Genomic DNA, 14,070 nt, shown 5'->3' on the forward strand with positions numbered 1-14,070 from the left:
CTCACTCCTCTCTCTGGCTGCAGTTGCTCAGATTTTTTTTTTCCCCTTCTTGAATATGTTATCCCAGAGGCAGTACCACCATTGCTGATGAGTTTAGGTTTGGCCAGAGGCTGGTCCATCTTGGAGCCGGCTGGCACTGGCTCTGTCAGACATGGGGAAGGCTTCTGGCAGCTTCTCACAGAAGCCCCCCTTGCCACACAAACCCAATACACTTCCCCACTGAGAAGCATTTCTGAGTCCTCTCCCCACTGCAGCTTCTGCTAGTCCATGCCTTCCAGCATGGGCAGGCTGTATGTGCCAGCAACCAGAGCCCCATCTGTTACCTCTGCCAGGGTACCTCAGAGCCCTCCACCTGTACTAGCTGGGCTTTCCCGGCTGTAGTGTTTAACTCAGGTGTCTGCATTAAGAACTGTCTGTGGTCAATGGAAAGGTTTTAGTTATCTCTAAGGGGCAAATGAGTTCTTCCTTTTCTGCTGTTGGTTCTGAATATCTGATAAGCTCTAACTATCACGGTGCTGTTTTTTTAGGATCAGCATACGGGCATTTACCCAGCTCTTCAGTGAAGACCCGAAGGAACTCCCTAAACCACTCTTTGCAGACACCTTCTTCTCTTTACCAATCACTACAGAGGCAGGTTAGTTTCAGGCTTGTTTTTCAACAACTCTGGCAGGTGATTATATATTGTGCCTCGGAACACTCTGATATCTAGAACTATTTGCAAGGAGTGGCACAAAACCAGATTGTTGTGCATGACCTGAAGGCCACTCTGAAATGAGACTGGAGCCATGGCTTATCCAGCCTTAGTCTCAAAATTTGAAGGTCTGCTTGATGGAGTTGCTGACAGTAGAGGAAAGGGTGAACGCTTAGTGAAGCTATTGCTAATCGAAGTGCAAGAGAACCAAAACTCCCATATGATGGGCCTGTGCTTTCTTTGACTGTGGTAGGGAGTGAAAGATTTTTTGTAATGTTTGGAAAAAATAAGGACAGAAAATCAAGGCAGGTTTTAGCTAGGTATTTAAATACCTTACATTTCCTTGTATTTAACCGTTTTCTTCAGCTGATAGTAGCATATCCTCTGAAAGTTACTGATTCGTTGATTCTTCATATCTTTTTCTCAAGATATATAAAAACAGTGTTTTGTTTCTAGAGCCTCTGTTTGGAGTTATTGAAGGTGTGAGCGCTGGCTTGTTTCTGATTGTGATGTTAGTGGCTGTTACTGCTTTATTTGTCTGCAGACAAAAGGTTAGGTAAGTTGAGTCCCTTTGTCAGTCTCTGTTACTGAAGTCAGATCAAATTATACTCGTTTAAGCAAGTCAGATCAAATTACATTCATTTAAGCAATACAACATTTAAAGCATAACTGTAAAATTGGAGGAATGCACTGAACTATTCAAGAGAGAAAATCTATGTCCCCCAACATTTGTACACACTAAGTACACAACTAATGACTTACACATTAAGAGATCTATATATTCTTGATTCAAATACCTACTGATGTGAGAGAGAATTATCTCATAGAGGATCCTTGTAACTTGTAGTTTTCAGTAGGAGTCCGAATATTTCTGAAAAACTGGTTTATCATTCAAACGGAATGTCTTTTGTCAAAAATGAAATGTTTCAAATTAATTTCTTCTGCACTGTAGATGGGAAGCTCTTGAAACTGTTCATTTAGACTTTATCATTTCAGTTCAAAAATCTTAATGTATGACATTACCTCAGTGTCCAAAAGATTAGTTCAAACTTTACTTCTCATTTTTTGTCAATCATACTTGTATATTTCACATTATAGATGTGAAAATAGTAAATTTTAAATATGTTTTTAAAAAGTGAAGTATTCTGTCTCAACTTTGAAAAAAAACTTTTTTCATTGAAACCATTTTGCATGATTGAAAGCATTATGACATTATTGACATGAAATTCCTTGTGGTTTCTGAAATAAAAAAAATTCAACATTTCCATGACATGGGAAACTCTGAAAATCTGAAATTCAGTTCTTTTACCGATACAAAATTAAGTCTACTTTGTTTTGAATTTGCTTTTCAGATGTCAGAATTTCACATTGAAAAACTGTTTTCTGACTAGTCGTAGCTTTTAGCCAGAATGGATTTACCATTTAGCAATGTTATTCTTAGGCTCTATGAACAAATTCAGTGTATTCCTTTATATGCCATCCAAAAAAAAAGGCATAAATCATTATCAATAGTAAATAAAGTCTGCTTTTGCATATATAGACTTGTGCATTCCTAACCATTGCAGTACATAGTGACATACAGAGCATGAATCGATGTGTTTACCACCTTGCACATCTCGTTGCATTTTTTTAGTGTAGATAAACTTCAGACAGGGTATGGTTTCTTGTTGTGAGTTGTATAGCCAGTAGGACTGCAAGTACTAGTATGGTTTTCCCTTACCATACGTAAAGAGAAAGTGTTCTCTAAGGCAGGCATGTTGAAGGAGGAGATGACAGTGAAAGAATGAAAAGCGACACTAACTGGATGGAGTCAGTACTGCTCCTGCGGCTTTCCCAAAGTCTGTGGTGCTGCCACTTACTCCTGCTATGAACCTGGGCATCTCCTAGAGGCCTGGTCTGCAGAGTCTGAAAGTCTACCTACGTGTTCCTCTCTGCATATAGAGAATCAACCAATTTAGGGCCCACCTTAACATAGAACACCTCCCTTAATGATAGACTGGGCTGTGAGTGTTTCAGAGCAAGAAAAAAGTCTTATTGCCTGTGCACATGCGTACACTCCACATCACTATTACCAAACTAATATACAAGAAAACTCTGTGCCACAGCTAAGAGCAGTGTCACATGATCAGAGCGACAAATCAAAACAGACTTTTTCAAATCCCTTTTTTCCAACTTAATAATATAAGTTATGTTATTGGTAGCTCTTACCAGTATCAGAATATAATGGTAAAACAGAATGCCTTCCTTTTTATTCCAGCAATGGCCATGAAAGACCTACAGCAAGGCTGAGCATTCGCAGGGACAGGCCACTGTCAGTCCATCTGAACTTGGGGCAAAAAGGGTAAAATCAAAAGTTTTGTTTCTAAGAGCACTATTTTAACATGGCATCATGGATGAACAGCCACGTCTGGTCACTCACTGATGAAGTGTTTTTTTTTTTAAATCATTTCTAGGAACCGGAAAACTTCCAGGTAAAAAGAAAAAATTAATACCTAAAAAAGCTTCTTGATAACCAACTGGATAAATTATGACTGTGATTCATCCTGTGATTTTCTTCCTCCTGTTGAATATTTTAGTCCGATCAAAGTCAGTCATTTTGAAGCACACTTCACCAAACTTCAAGCAGACTCCAACTACCTCCTCTCCAAGGAATATGAGGTGGGATCCTAATCTCGGCAAAGGACTTGCTTTATGAAGGGGTGGGATGGCTGAATCAATGGGTTAATGTGTTAGAAAGGCCTCCATTTGTTTGTCTTATTTACACAAATCCAAATAAGTTTGAGAGTCTCACCTGAATGCCACTTGTCCTAATGCAGAAATCAGCTCTTCATTTGGCATAGTGTCTTCTGGTTGGCAGCCTCTGTCTGATACCTATTTGGCTGAGGTCAGGAGCATTCATTTGTGTGCCACATCTCTGTGTTAAAGCATGGAAAGCACCTGCCAGCCATGTGCTTGCTTTAAACCAGTATGATTACCTATTTAATTTCAGTTTGTTCTTTTAAAAACCCACCCATTCTCTGTCTATGGCCTTTGAGAGCTGATAAGCACTGTGTCCCCCTGTGTTGTCACATTCTTTAATTATTTTCACCTCACATTTTATTCCTACTTTTTTTTGCAGGACTTAAAAGATGTGGGTCGAAACCAGACATGTGACATAGCACTTCTGCCAGAGAACAGAGGGAAAAATCGATACAATAATATATTGCCCTGTGAGTTTTGGGTTTAGTTGTGTAATATTACATCACAAAGCTATTTTTCACTTTTTTCAGCAAGCCTTGTGGAAAAGAGAGTGCAGCTGATACCTGCCCTCCTTCCTGTCAGAGATGAAATACCTCTGCCAGTTCAGGTTCTGGTGCCTGGAGGCAGATGATGTATGGCCTTGAATGGTTTCACACAGACCAGTAATTTCATTTCACACTAGAGATACAATGACTAGTATTCAGTCTGGAGAGAAAAAGCTCCAGCTATTACAGGCATTCAGTCACTGCTGATAACAAGGACAGTAGAAATAACAGTAGGGGTGTTTACATATGGGGTGTCATCCATTCAGTGCTTTTTGACAACCTTGCCAAATCTCTCTTCTTCAGAGGACACAGCAAACCTACTATACAATGTAGAGCTAGTGTCCTTCTGCATGGTAAGACACATGTGGGAGGTTAGCCCTGTTCTCCTGAGGCAAGACCTGTCATTTAGAGTTTCCCCCTTTAATCTCCTGTCTGTCCATTTTGGAGATAACACATGCTGTGCATCAAGCAGAAACACCACATGACTCGCTGCTTCACATGCTGCCCTGCTGCTGGATGTGGTATGTGCTTGCACAGCCTCACAGTGTCTATGTGTTCTGCCTGCCATGCCGGGTTGGGGAGCATGCCTGCAATGTACAAGAAACAACACATGACTTAGATCCACATGACATGATCTCACAAATAAGTGATCTGATAGCTCAGGCAGTCTGTACCTCTCTGAGGTACTGGAGATGCCACGGGTCCCAGGGAAGGTAGTTGGCCTACTCGCACATGTTGGCTCAGGAGCTGTGCAGACCACTGAGGGACTTCCACTTTTTCAATGGCAGTGCTGGGCACCGCTCTGCAGTACAGCACACTGCTGTCGGGATCAAAGGAGGATGTTGTTGTGTCTCTTTTGTTGCCATAACAAATCCTATGCAGTTCAGCAGAGGAATTTTTGGATATTCACTGCTTCCTTCTCACCCATTCATCTCCTAGTCTTTGGAATACTCCACAGCACTTGTGGATGAAAGAGGCAGTACAAAAGTAAACAGTTATTCCTCAGAATTAGCCCTCCATAGAAAATCCCTGTAATAACGCTGCCAGTCCTTTCACAAATGCATTTCTGTAAATGGGAGAGGGACTGAAAATCAAGACCTAGCCATAAGCCTCTTGTAATCAATTTCTTCCTAGATGATACATCAAGAGTGAAGCTTTCCAATGTGGACGATGACCCTTGCTCAGACTACATTAATGCAAGCTACATACCGGTAAGTCACTCAAGGATGATATTTTACAGTCCTCCCTCCAGTGGTAATTTGTCCTTCAACTGAAATGGAATATAAAGCTGGATGCTTAAGGCTCCCCTCCCCCTTCATTTATTCACTTGAGCTAAAAGTCTGAGAACACATTTTGTGGGTGTGCTGAAAGGTTGTGTCTGACTGCCATTAAGTTAACTGTGAGTGATTTAGCCAGCACTTAAGGACACTTTCTTGGATTGCTATAGTTATGTAAGATAGCAAGTCTAATTGACCAAGGACACATTTTTAAAGGTCACTGATTTTATACAGTGTCCACAACAACTGTAGCTATCACTGCAGGTGGCATCCTCATTGTAGAGCTGTAGCTCATCCTGGCAGTGTTGGCACCTTGCAGGATCGTGAAATGAGTTGAGATTACAATAATACCCTTTGCCAGAGAGTTGTGATTGATAATTGCAGTGGCTTTAGCAATCCAGATTTCAAGCCAGAACTCAGCTAATTTATTAAAAACGGTAAATAAAACAAAAACCCCTAGTTGTTCCAAAATTGCTTGAGACTATGCTGAACACAATAGAACAATGAAAGGCTTTGACTGCCACAAAAGGAACAGTATTTAGATACACTGCTGCAGTCTATTCCTTCTCTCTGCTCCAACCAGCCTTCTGCTTCCAGGTCCAAGACAATAAAATAGCTCTCAAAACTATTGTCCCAGCAAGGGCGTTGTTGCTGCAGAGCCCTGGCTGCAACCCCATGGCTTGTACAGTGGCTTGAAGACCTTTTTTCTTCTGCCTTTATGGAAACTAATGGACTTCTCTTCACTTGCAGGGCAGTAATTTCCGCAGGGAATACATAGCAACTCAGGGCCCTTTGCCTGGTACCAAAGACGAGTTCTGGAAGATGGCATGGGAACAAAATGTTCACAATATTGTCATGGTAACCCAATGTGTTGAGAAGGGACGGGTGAGTAGTGACTCTTCTTTATTATTAATGACTGTTTTAACATCTATTAAAAGTTTATGCTTAATTATTATTTGCATCATACTAATGCCAAAAGCCCCAGTCAAGGAGATGTACAGTAAGAGATAAGAGGTATAATCTAAAGACTGGAGACAGATTCAGGCTGTGAAGTGAGGATGCAGTGACCATCCCAAGATCATGCAGCATGTCAAGACTAGAGTTAGGAACAGACCTCAGTGTTTCTGGTCTCTAATCCAGCACTTTGCTCACTAGTACTAATATAATCCCCTTAAACATGCAGAAGGACAACCACCAGCAAAAAATGTCTGTTTATCACATCATCTCCAATCAACTATTACTTTAAATGTAAGCTCTAGAGAGCAAATGTTGATCATGAAATACATGGAACTCTCTCTGATGCATATGCTCTGATGTAGTAAGCAAAGAGAGCACTCGTGCACTTAACAGTCTTTACTGAGTGCAAGTAACAATCAGTAACAGTCTTACTGAGTTCTTCACTGTAAGGGTGGTGAGACAGTGGAACAGGTTGCCCAAAGAAGTTGTGGATGCTCCATCCCTGGAATTGTTCAAGGCCAGGTTGGATGGGGCTTTGAGCAACCTGGTCTAGTGGAAAGTGTCCCTCCCTATGGCAGCGGGGTTGGAACTAGATGATCTTTAAGGTCCCTTCCAACCCAAACCATTCTACAATTCTATGAAGTATAGGTAGGTTATTTATCTGTCTTAGCAATCCATCTCCCCAGGTATGACCACATCCTGTACCCTTTGTAAGACAGGGACTAGATCTGTAAAAAGATTAAACCAACTTGGAGTAGTGATCATCTAGTGGCATCATCCTTTCATTTTACCGTTTTTTCTTGAGGACATGGTGAAAGCAGACGCAGGACAGGCAGCCACCTGTCTCCTCCTGCACCTCACTGGCTCAGAGTGGGACCCCACTCTCATGTCTCATCAAGAGACGGGGAAGTGGGCACTGGAGGCCTAGCTGTCAACCAAGCAGAGCTGTGAGAAGAATTGGTGCAGAAAATGTGGCATCCAGAAGAGAGCATCAGTGAAATGCTTCCCATTCCCCCAGTCGCAAACATCTAGGATGAGAACTTCCACTTCCCAGCCCCATCCCAGCCTGTTCCCATCCCAGACCCTGTTTGTTGAGCTGACATGGCAGGGGGTGGCATCTCTATGAATTCAGCTGTTGCCATTCTTCCTTCATCCTCAGGCACAGGAGGTGTGGTCTGCTTCTGCTAGTGCTGGATGGAGGCATTGTTTGCAGCTGTTACTGACACTAAATCTTCTTCTGTTTCCCTGAAGGTGAAGTGTGATCACTACTGGCCGCTTGACCAGGATTCCTTGTACTATGGAGACCTGATCGTTGAGATGCTGTCTGAATCAGTGCTCCCAGAATGGACAATAAGAGAGTTTAAAATCTGCAGTGTACGTTTGTGTTAATTTTTTTTTTTTTTGATGACTTGGCTTAAAAATACCTGCAAGGCTAAATTAGGAAGGTTTCTTCTGCTGTCGCACAATTTCATCATGCCCAGCTCATCACTGGTGGCAGCTGTAGCGTTTGCTCTAAAGTGCACATTATGTGTGTTCCCTCCTCTCTCATCTGTTCTGATGACCTGCACTTTTGTATCCCAACAGGAAGAGCAGCTTGACTCAACGAGGCTCATTCGTCACTTCCACTACACTGTCTGGCCAGATCATGGTGTGCCGGAGACCACCCAGTCCCTGATCCAGTTTGTCAGAACTGTAAGGGATTATATCAACAGGACTCCAGACACAGGACCAACTATTGTGCATTGCAGGTATGTGCAGCAGCAGAAAGTCAGCGGCCCAGAGCCTTTGCGCATACCCTTGGGAAGATCCCAAATATTCATCACTGTTAGGCCATGGGCAGCCACAGAACCCAAGAGATAGCTGATGGGCTTAGGTCTCCAGATACATCAGAGCAGCATTCCCAAGGCACACGCACTCACAACCTCACCCTGGAGATGCCCTGAAAATGATTCTCAGGGAACCACTGTGTTTCTGTGGGACCACTGGAGGGCACTACAGGTGTCAGCAGCTGCCACTGCTCATAAGCTTTTGCATTCTTAAACTGCCCGTGTGCTGCTGTTGTGGCTCAACATCTGCATCACAAAGGGGTGTTTTGAAAAGGTAAGATATACCCAGGGGTGTATCTGGCTCTGTATGGATGTTGAGACTAGTTGGCAGATCATCCTTTCCCCCATTCTTACTGAGACTCTATCTCCTTACTGCCTTCTCATGTTGTTCTGCTGTTGTGCCATCTCTGGCAGCTATAGGGCTGCAGTTTTTCCTCTGCTCTGTGATCCACCCTACACACGTCTACAAAAAAGGCAAAACTGGACTGCCTGATCCATGATCCACTAGCCAGCTGCAGCAGAATATAGGGTTACAGAGTGAGAGAGAGAGTAGTGTGGTGCTGTGTATCTTCTAGTAAAACCGTATGCTCCCTGGTGCTACCTGAATGTAGTATCTGACCCCTCCACCCATTATATGGGCTGAGGCATGTATCTTACATGACCACCACCTTGACATTGTGCATGTGCTGCAACATGTCAGATGTCTACAGTATCACTGGCAAGTCAACTTTCCTCTTCCCTGCCTCCTGTCTGTAAACCCCACCTCCCAGCATTTCAGTTACTGGGGACTCTCGGATACTTTGCCCTTCCGCAACTTACCTTTTAGAATCAAGCCTACTGGTTCATCCCTGGAGAGAAGAGGTTTAAAAGTTAAGCAGGTGCAGTCTCTCAGTGTATCTCAATGACTGAATTAAAAACCCAAAGCAGAAAGCAGTATGGGCAGTAGCAGAGATACCTATCCCTATCACTATCACTATCCTTTTCTCCTTCCTAAACAAATTGCACTATAAAGTGTTTGAAGTCCCAGATGTGCCGTTTGAGCAATGAGCTTCTCACCCTGAAGATCTGAACTTTACAAAAGTATCACATCAAGATAATGCTTTGGTCCATCTCCTTTTAAATCTTTCGGCTTGTTTTCCTTTCCAGTGCTGGTGTTGGCAGGACCGGCACATTCATTGCACTGGACCGAATTCTGCAGCAGCTGGATTCAAAGGATACCGTTGACATTTATGCAGCAGTACATGATCTAAGGCTTCACCGTGTTCACATGGTTCAGACAGAGGTAAGTTTTGGATAGTGTACAGTACAGCATACCAACTCACTATATAATAGTCTGTCATCTTAAGGGCTATCAAAGCACGTCACAGTTAACTCCACTGTGAAATCCTAGTTAGGTATATTTTCGCTCTGTGGGAATTCCTAGTTCAGGATCGTTTCCATTGACTCTCATACAGCGGGTCCAAACCATAACAAGTGGTAGCTATGCTTCCTGTAGATTTCTCCTGTTGGCACTGGCCCACAATCACCCCAGCAGTGTTATGCATCAAATGCTTAACAGCACATTGTTGTGTTAGTGCAGTGTCCAGTAAATGAGCTTTGAGCAGAGACAGGTCCTTCAGGGATGGGTTTGGAAGACAAGCCTAAATCAGCCAGATAGGTTGACATAATAGGGAAAGGGAATGGAGGGCAGAGAAAATTAGATGTGCATAATTTTAAAGCTCTAAGCACTGTGACCTTGTGGCTTTGCAGTTCATTTTTTATTGAGCTGCTCTGTCATTTTCATTAATGGTATTGGAAAGTCGATCAGCATTCTCCTAACATACTATGCAAAAGCAAGTACATTTATTCTCGAAGTACAGAAAAAGTACATGTTCGGGATTTCTTTCTGTGCTTTTAAAACTGCAAGCAAATCACTTTACACTAATAGCAGCTAAACACTTAGGAGCTGATTTAATAAAGGCAAGTTGTGGAGGTAGTCTTTACATTTTCCCTGTGAACTGTTAATAGAAGAATCAAAACAAATTTAATGGGTCTGCCTGTAGCTGGATACTAATGGAGCTCTTTGTTGCAACTCAGAAATGAAAATGTTAATGACAGTACTTCCTGATAGATGTAAAAGGCGCACATGGCTATAAAGAGGGGCTCAACTGGGAATGCAAAAAAGAGATTTCCTGGAACTATCTTAATCACAGAAGACCTCCTGTTGGAGGGGAGACAGATTCTCAGCTTGGTCTGGGCATCCTCAGAGACAGATCCATCTCACCTTCTACATTCCCATCAGCCGTAGTCAGCAAAGGCAGACAGGCGTCTCAGGAGGGTGGCTCTTTTTCCCTAGCTGGAAAAAAAAGGCAACTACCTCAAGAGCCTAAATTTGACACCAGGCCTATAGACAACTGAAGTTGCTCGTGCCCGCCTTTGGCATGAGCATGACATGACATCTAAGTCAAAAGGCATCCAGACCCAAGCAAAATAGCTACAGCGATAGTGAGAAGCGCCCCATTATGTGACTACCAGCACTACATGCACTTCTGCCCCAAACCAGCAGTGGCTCAAGTCTTACCCTGATCCCTGTTGTAACCAGTCCTGCACTGGAAGGATTCACAAGCAGCATCCCAGAGACAAATTGACAGAAAGCTTTTATAGCTCACACATACTCACCCCACTTAAGCTGTAACGTGCTTGCAGACTGACCATGTAACTGTGACCGCTGAAGGCCGCTGACCTGCTGTATTCTCAGCAAGTCATACTAATTTGAACGGTCAGTTGCATCTGTATATGATTTCTGGTTTGGAACTGCCTTTCATCAAGGTAGCTTGGAGCACCAGCAATACAATCTCTCATACTCCTGCAAGAAAATGAAGTAAATTTATCCTGGAGTTTTATGATGATTCTAAGTTTGCAATGAGCAGTGAATTATGAAGTAATTCTTACACATCTTTTAAGAAAAAGTAAAGGAGGTGGGAAGAGGGGGAAGAAAAGATCTGCTCCACGAACTCCATTTGATATGTGTGAAGACCCTAGTTCCTGGTGTTACCATTCATGTCTTGGCTTCCACAATCTGTTTGGGAGTTGAGATAGGTCCTCATCTGTTCATATGGTGGAAGCCAAATCCCACTGGGGAGCACAGGCTAGCAGATAGGACTGTTTGCAATGAGATACTCCAGCCAAAGGTCACAGCACCATCCTGCTTGACATTATGCAGTCACAGTAAAACAGCAGCAACAAAATCACTGCCCCAGCTTCAGACTTGACTGAAAGCTGTTTAAGAGAAGAGGCTGCAGCTGGACACATGCAGGGGAGTAACAGAAAACTCTGTCCATCAGCACAAAAAGCAGTGGGCTCAGCACTGCAGCTGTCACACAGGCAGGGAAGCTTTCCACCATTTCAGTCCCAAATGGTCTCTGCCAAAGGAAGTCTCCATGACCCAGCCAGCTTTCCACCGAATTTGTGGGTGGAGTGCAAGATTCTGCTCAACAGAAACAGCAGCTGTGTGTGCATAATAGCAGGCATCCTCACTTTCCCAGAGCCAGAGCACTGAGAAAAATGCACAGAGCAATAGCTCTTGTGAAAAACAAGTAGAAGATGTGGTGGGAGGAAATGCATATGCTTGTTGGAGGAATTATGTCTTTGAGATAAAGTAATATTAAAAAGGTACACCTTGATATATAAAGATGCTAGGCCTAATTTTGGGGTACCATGCTACACTAATCAAAAAACAATAATGACCCATGTCATAAACCACAAAGAGTAGCAAAGCATGGGGATTTAACAACCTATTCTATCAAGGTAGTTTGATAAATAGTCAATAACATGCTGACCCTCCCTACTTTGATTGTGAATGTCATCTTAGCTCCCTTCTATCAAAGACACTCTTCAGAAAAGACAGCCTGTCATTCACCACGTAGTCAGAAGCAATCTTGCTGCAACTTATATTGGATCAAAAAAATACTGCTTTTGCCAGAAAATTTGGGTCTGTCAAAGTTCTGTGAAATATTTATATTGTGATAAAATTCTGTGGAACTTATTTCTTTTCAGAACAAAAAAAATCAGGAAATTATTTGTCTCTTCTGTACGCTTCCCTGTACATATTAATTCTGTTACACATACTTTATACCAAAGCATTCAGAAGTAGTAGCTATCCAACACAGCATTGTGTGAAATTATGCCTTACAGTTGATTGATAGAACTTTCACTCATTACATGATCTGTCAAAACACATTATGTTCATTTATGTTTTACTGATAGCATTTCTAAAAACAGGTGATCACAAAAGTTTACTGTATTACTAGTATGAAAAGGAGATTCATTCTAGAAGTCTATTTTCATTTTTAATGCCACCCTTGATTTTGTGTGAGGCAGTTAGCCTGTAATGATTTTTCACAATGCAGAAAATTAAATTACAAAATTTCCCAGTAAATTAAAAAAAAATTCTTTTGTAGTGTCAATATGTATATCTACATCAATGTGTGAGAGATATGTTAAGAACCAGAAAACTTCGCAGTGAACAAGAAAATCCCTTGTTTCCAATATATGAAAATGTGAATCCAGAGTATCACAGAGGTAAGTGCAAGTTTATCAAATTGTAAAGTTTTTCAAATGTAATATCTCATTGACAATGTAGTTGAGGGACAAAATTGTGCTATCCCTTGCCATCAATACTTGTTCTCTTCTTGGACCTTCATTTCTTCACTGTTCTGCTCTTGTCACTCTTGCAATTGCATCTTTATTTCCACCGCAAGTAGTCATTACAACATCTCTTCCTGCTCCTACCTTACCTTCATGCTCTCCCTCTCTCACACTTCATGATTCCTGTGCTGTTGGGGGAACTGGACCTCTTCCCTATTATGATACTGGATTCCTCCTTTACCTCACCGGTGTTTACATCATTTTTAAGCACACTGAGGCCACTGTCTGGGCTCGCTGGGCTCTTTGATGGTGTTCAATTTCTGTCCTGAATCACCCTCATTTTCTGTTGACTGTATAGGTGGCCTTAGGAGACTTCCCATCTGCCTTGACTGGATAACGTAGGTGTCCAAGGCTGTGCTCTGTGCTCCTCCTGCAACTCTCCATCCTTATAGGCTCTTTTCCCTAGCCTGATCCAATGCCTTGGGGATAAGAATTGCAGGAGTAGCAAACCTGGCACTAGCATTGCCCTTCACTGCCTGTTCTCATGGCCGGAGAACCAGTCTGGAGAAGCTGTGAGTAGAGGTGGCCTGTGTGTCCTGGTAGAGCTGAGAGCTGTAGAAGTTTTCAGAGTCAGAGAGCAGGCTCTCCGTAGCTCCTCAAATTTGAACATTAGGAGTTGAGATTATATGATGAGAGATCAAAATAATTTTCTTGATCTAGCCTGTAGAAATCAGAGTTGTCATCAACAGGTAGAGCAGGATTTGAGGAGGCCAAGGACTGAAATAACCAGGGTTCCACAAGTAGGGAGTGCTAGCAAAAGCAGAGGTGGGATAGGCTCTCTGCTGTCACATCAGTCATGAGCCAGCGCTGCTGCCACACAACCACCTTTCAGAGCACTGTAGTCAGCTGGCAGAGCTGAACGTGAAGCCACCTGGGTTGTTTTATTTTTTCTAATCTCAGTTTTTCTTGCTTTCAGATGCTGTTTATTCAAGGCACTAAGAATGTTACAGACAACTGCATTTGTGACCACATTTGTTAACTAGGGGTTTTGTTTGGGTTTTTTATGTATGTATTTCATGCACTAGAAAGGTGCCAGACCTTTCTGTTGAGACTGTGTATAATTTATTGGTCTGGTGATTTTTTAAAAAGATATATAATTTAAGTGTAACAGATATTAATGTATATAATTGTATTTTGGCATTATGTAAATATGTATTTTTTCTATATTGTTTATATTAATATTAAGCTTCAGATAATACTATTTTTTTCTTATCACAGTTTTTATGAACTGTTCTACATAAACTATTTTAAATTGTATGGCTGACAGGACTGCTGCATTTGGGGCAGGTTATGTACTGGCATGTAACACACAGGAAAAATCCTATAAAGGAGAACCTCATTTTTTTTAA

General features: G+C 42.1%; 1 protein-coding gene across 1 annotated transcript; it reads left to right on the plus strand.

The window, feature by feature from the left end:
- Positions 1-527: 527 nt before the first annotated feature.
- On the plus strand, positions 528-13,708 carry LOC104624119 (receptor-type tyrosine-protein phosphatase beta-like; the record flags this gene model as incomplete). Its single annotated transcript, XM_010291404.1, has 13 exons — positions 528-634; positions 1,148-1,247; positions 2,949-3,032; positions 3,145-3,162; positions 3,268-3,349; positions 3,810-3,900; positions 5,110-5,186; positions 6,003-6,137; positions 7,461-7,583; positions 7,794-7,957; positions 9,182-9,317; positions 12,475-12,595; positions 13,638-13,708. Coding segments are annotated over 13 exons (1,261 nt in total), but the record flags the coding sequence as incomplete, so codon positions are not given.
- Between the last annotated feature and the right edge of the window lie 362 nt (positions 13,709-14,070).

This window comes from Phaethon lepturus, unplaced genomic scaffold (assembly GCF_000687285.1).
Source record: "Phaethon lepturus isolate BGI_N335 unplaced genomic scaffold, ASM68728v1 Scaffold30377, whole genome shotgun sequence".
Classification (NCBI taxonomy): domain Eukaryota; kingdom Metazoa; phylum Chordata; class Aves; order Phaethontiformes; family Phaethontidae; genus Phaethon; species Phaethon lepturus.